Genomic DNA, 4,078 nt, shown 5'->3' with positions numbered 1-4,078 from the left:
TTTTTTTTTCCCTTACAAGGAAGCCCAGCCCTGTCTCCCTCCCAAATAAAAGACAAAAGAGGCATATCTCATAAATACGGTGTGTTTTGTTTTCCTTACTTCATTAATATTGTTGTCTGGTCCCTTCTGTGCTAGAGGTTGAATATTATGATAAAATATTGCAGTCATAAATAAAAAATCCTAAACTATTTAATCTGAAACTAGCTAGCTAGTGGTTGAAGATTATACATATATAGGAGTAGAGCTCCCAAATCTCCGATCTGTGTTTAAATATTGAGGTGATTTCAGATGATTTATAAATATGAATTTACTATCTTAACTCATAGAAATTTTAAACTTCTTATAAATATATCTTATTTATCGGTTAAATATTATTAACCTGATTTCATTTTGATAACATATAAAAAAAATGATGACTAAGAGGATGATCATTAATATTTATTAAATAATTTGCTAGATAATATTTAAGCCAGAGCATTGATATATTTGTTATGCGAATGATTAAATTCTCATTTTCTCATTATCTTAAGCTCTTGACGATCAATAATTTAATATTATGTCTAATGTATAATAATATATACTAAGATCGTATTATTTCTTTCTTCGTTTGTTTGTCGCTATAATATATGATGATGATGATGAATATGATGACATTAATGGATAGATACCATTGGTTCAGTTTTTAGGGACGTTGAATGTTTCAAAAGTTAGAGGAAGAAATTAATTAAGCCGTGCAAGGATAACAAAGAGACACTGCCACTATTTTTTAACATTAGCATAAGTGACATCATCTACGTATCTCTATATGAAGGTACATCAAGCTCCACGGAATTCTAAGCCAAACCTAAGACGCAATCCTGCAGTAACCTATTAGGACAGATCAGACTAGTCAAATGGCCAGTACTTCAACTGATCTCAAGCTCATCTTCGTCTGCTTCTTCCTCCTTTCAACCATCATACCCCATGCTCTTTCAGCCTCCGACGAATGCAAGACACAGTCCAGCTCTTGCAATAACAAGGCAAAAGCCTTGCCCCTCAAGATCATAGCTATTGTCTCCATCCTTGTTACCAGCATGATTGGCGTCTGCTTACCTCTTTTTTCACGTTCAATCCCAGCCTTACAGCCCGATCGAAATCTGTTTTTGATCGTCAAGTCCTTTGCTGCCGGCATCATACTTGCTACCGGGTTCATGCACGTTTTACCTGATTCTTTCGATATGTTATGGTCTGATTGTTTGAAAGAAAACCCATGGCACAAGTTTCCTTTTTCAGGCTTTCTGGCTATGTTGTCTGCAATAGCGACTCTCATGGTGGATTCTCTCGCCACCAGTCTTTATACCAAGAAATGTAACACCGGAGTTATCCCGGATAGCAGTATTTCCGTCGAGGGAGACCAAGAGATGCAGGCAGCGGTGAGCTCCGGCCAGCATGTCCATTCTCACCAGCTTCATCATGGAGTACTGAAGGCTGAAAGTGGAGATAACTCTCAACTTTTACGTTATCGTGTTGTTGCCATGGTATGAGTTTTTGGCTTCAAATCCATGGATTTGTTCGAGCTTAATTTGATATATATTGATGTGCAATAGATATATATTTGTGTACGCGCGCGCGCGTGTATATATATTTATTTATATATCTATAATTTTATGTACACGTACGTTCCGTACGTACTTACATTTACCAAAAAATAGACGTCCTTTATCAGAAGATCACGATATATATATATATATATATATATATATATATATAATAGATCAGTCGTGATTGAATTTAAAATACGATTGCAATTTTATTTTCTAATTTGTTGTTAGTGTCATCATGTCCAGTATTGCCAAAAATCTTCATTCATAGCTTGGTTTTGGCGTATTATATGTGTTGGAGACCCAGTAAGATCATGCCATGTCACGATGATTTTTTGTTTTTTTCGAAAAAAAAAAACAAAGGGATGTTGAGCAGTACTATATATAAGCAAGCAGATAGCTAATTAATTAAGATATCTTCGATCAATCTGTATTATTACTATAGTACTATATATTATTATTAGATAACAACTAGTGATCAAGTAGCACATGAACGATCATCCACTTCTTAAATTGTGTGCTTTTTTAAACAAAATATATCAGTACTGAGTCAAACTTGAAAGATAAAAGATAATATATTTGATTAAATTACTAATTTTAAATCAGTAGTACTCTTTCAAATTTTCAGCTAACACATCATGCTTAATTTTTTTGTCTATATCTTGATCACTCAAGCAAAATTAGATCAAGTTTTTTAATCAAAAGTATTATATATATATATATATATATATATCAAAACGCTAGTATATATTGACACTCTTATAATGATTTTATTCATTGCATAATGTTTCAAAGCACTATCCTTATAAGTTACGTGTAGAGAATTTCTCTTTTAATAAATTTAGCTATTTTCTACACATTTTGCAAACTTTCCACTAGTTATGATAAGATTTTGAAAAAAGGAAGGAAAAAAAAGTTTAGGTCATGGTAATTATATTATTATTTTGTTCACACACGCTGGCCTATATATATTCAAACATGTACGTATATATATATATATATATATATATAGAAAAGTAATGCTAGGTGCAAGCCAAATAGACAAGTCTCATTTAAATCTTTTGTAAAAAAGTAGATTCTACTAATAAAAAATAATTTTTTAATATTTTTTTAAGATGGATCGAGTCTACTCTTTTACAAAAGACTTGTGCGAAATTTATCTATTTGGAGTTTGTACAAATCATTTCTCATGTATATAAAAAAGTTTAGAATTGTGAGACTAATTGATCCTACATGAATATATAATTGCTTCTCCGATTTGATTATAGTACTGTTGTGTTTTTAAACTCTGAGCATTACATACTGGCCGGCCGGCAGGTACTAGAATTGGGAATAGTTGTTCATTCAGTAGTGATAGGGCTATCACTGGGTGCCTCAAACAACACCTGCTCAATAAAAGGTCTCGTGGCTGCCCTTTGCTTCCATCAAATGTTTGAAGGGATGGGTCTCGGAGGCTGCATTCTCCAGGTCAATAACAACACGAATTTCATGTGCATGCATGCAGCTCCCACGTACTTTATACATCCAAAATCAGTATCAGCTTATTTAATTAACATGTCATGTTTGTTTTGTGAAACAGGCAGAGTACAAGTTGTTGAAAAAGGCTTTAATGGTGTTCTTCTTCTCCGTGACAACTCCATTCGGAATTGGCTTGGGGATGGCGCTGTCGAAGACGTACAAAGAGAATAGCCCCAACGCTTTGATCACGGTGGGGCTCCTGAATGCATCATCGGCTGGCCTCTTGATCTACATGGCTTTGGTCGATCTTCTTGCTGCAGATTTTATGGGTCCAAAGATGCAGGCTAACATCAAGCTCCAGATTAAGTCTTACGTGGCGGTTCTTTTGGGTGCTGGGGGCATGTCTGTGATGGCAAAATGGGCTTGATGATCGAAACATATCATGGATCTTGGAATTAATTAATGTAATAATTAAACTGGAAAGTTAACTACTTTGGACTTTGTAGTATAAACCATATGATGTTTTGTTTGTAGGCTGCCATGGTCGTTAAGTTCATCATCATCATCATGTGTCACGACTGATCATGTATAGGATTGTTTAAATAAACTATATTATCCGATTTTTCTTTTGCACATTTTCTATTTAAATATAATATACTTTTTACACTTAAACCATATTAGCCGTTATATACTTAATTACATGACTCTAAACTAAGAAAACCAATAATTTTCACCCACAAACTAATAAGGACGTACAGGTAAATAGTACTACTTTCCGTTCACACTACAACACAATAGGCCTTTTTCCACCAATTTGTTTTCCAAGACAAACACCGGTGGAAAATACTTGCTTGATGCCACAAAATGGGTCCGTGATATAAGAAAGTACTTTTTGCATCGACATCACTACGACCCAGTCTAATTGGTTGTAATAAGTATGCCTTTTCCCACGAAAAGAACTCGCCGGAAAAGAAAATGCCCAAATATACAAGTGTGTACAAACTTTGACTGGGTCTTGGACAAAACCTTGGTGGGAATAG

General features: G+C 34.3%; 1 protein-coding gene across 1 annotated transcript; it reads left to right on the top strand.

The window, feature by feature from the left end:
- Positions 1–835: 835 nt before the first annotated feature.
- On the top strand, positions 836–3,671 carry LOC108983189 (probable zinc transporter 10). Its single transcript, XM_018954750.2, has 3 exons — positions 836–1,517; positions 2,898–3,047; positions 3,160–3,671. The coding sequence occupies exons 1-3, from the start codon at positions 894–896 to the stop codon at positions 3,463–3,465; spliced, it is 1,080 nt and encodes a 359-aa protein (XP_018810295.1). The 5' UTR covers positions 836–893; the 3' UTR covers positions 3,466–3,671.
- Positions 3,672–4,078: the final 407 nt, after the last annotated feature.

The sequence above is a fragment of the Juglans regia genome, chromosome 4, assembly GCF_001411555.2.
Source record: "Juglans regia cultivar Chandler chromosome 4, Walnut 2.0, whole genome shotgun sequence".
Taxonomy (NCBI): Eukaryota; Viridiplantae; Streptophyta; class Magnoliopsida; order Fagales; family Juglandaceae; genus Juglans; species Juglans regia.
Note: the sequence above shows the minus strand (reverse complement) of the source record. Positions and strands in the feature narration are given on the sequence as shown.

Excerpts from the sequence above, each read along its gene's own strand:
- LOC108983189 (XM_018954750.2), top strand. The coding sequence starts at position 894 with ATGGCCAGTACTTCAACTGATCTCAAGCTCATCTTCGTCTGCTTCTTC. Across the intron at positions 1,518-2,897 it reads GTTATCGTGTTGTTGCCATG|GTACTAGAATTGGGAATAGT; the intron begins GTATGAGTTTTT and ends GCCGGCCGGCAG. Across the intron at positions 3,048-3,159 it reads TCGGAGGCTGCATTCTCCAG|GCAGAGTACAAGTTGTTGAA; the intron begins GTCAATAACAAC and ends TTTGTGAAACAG.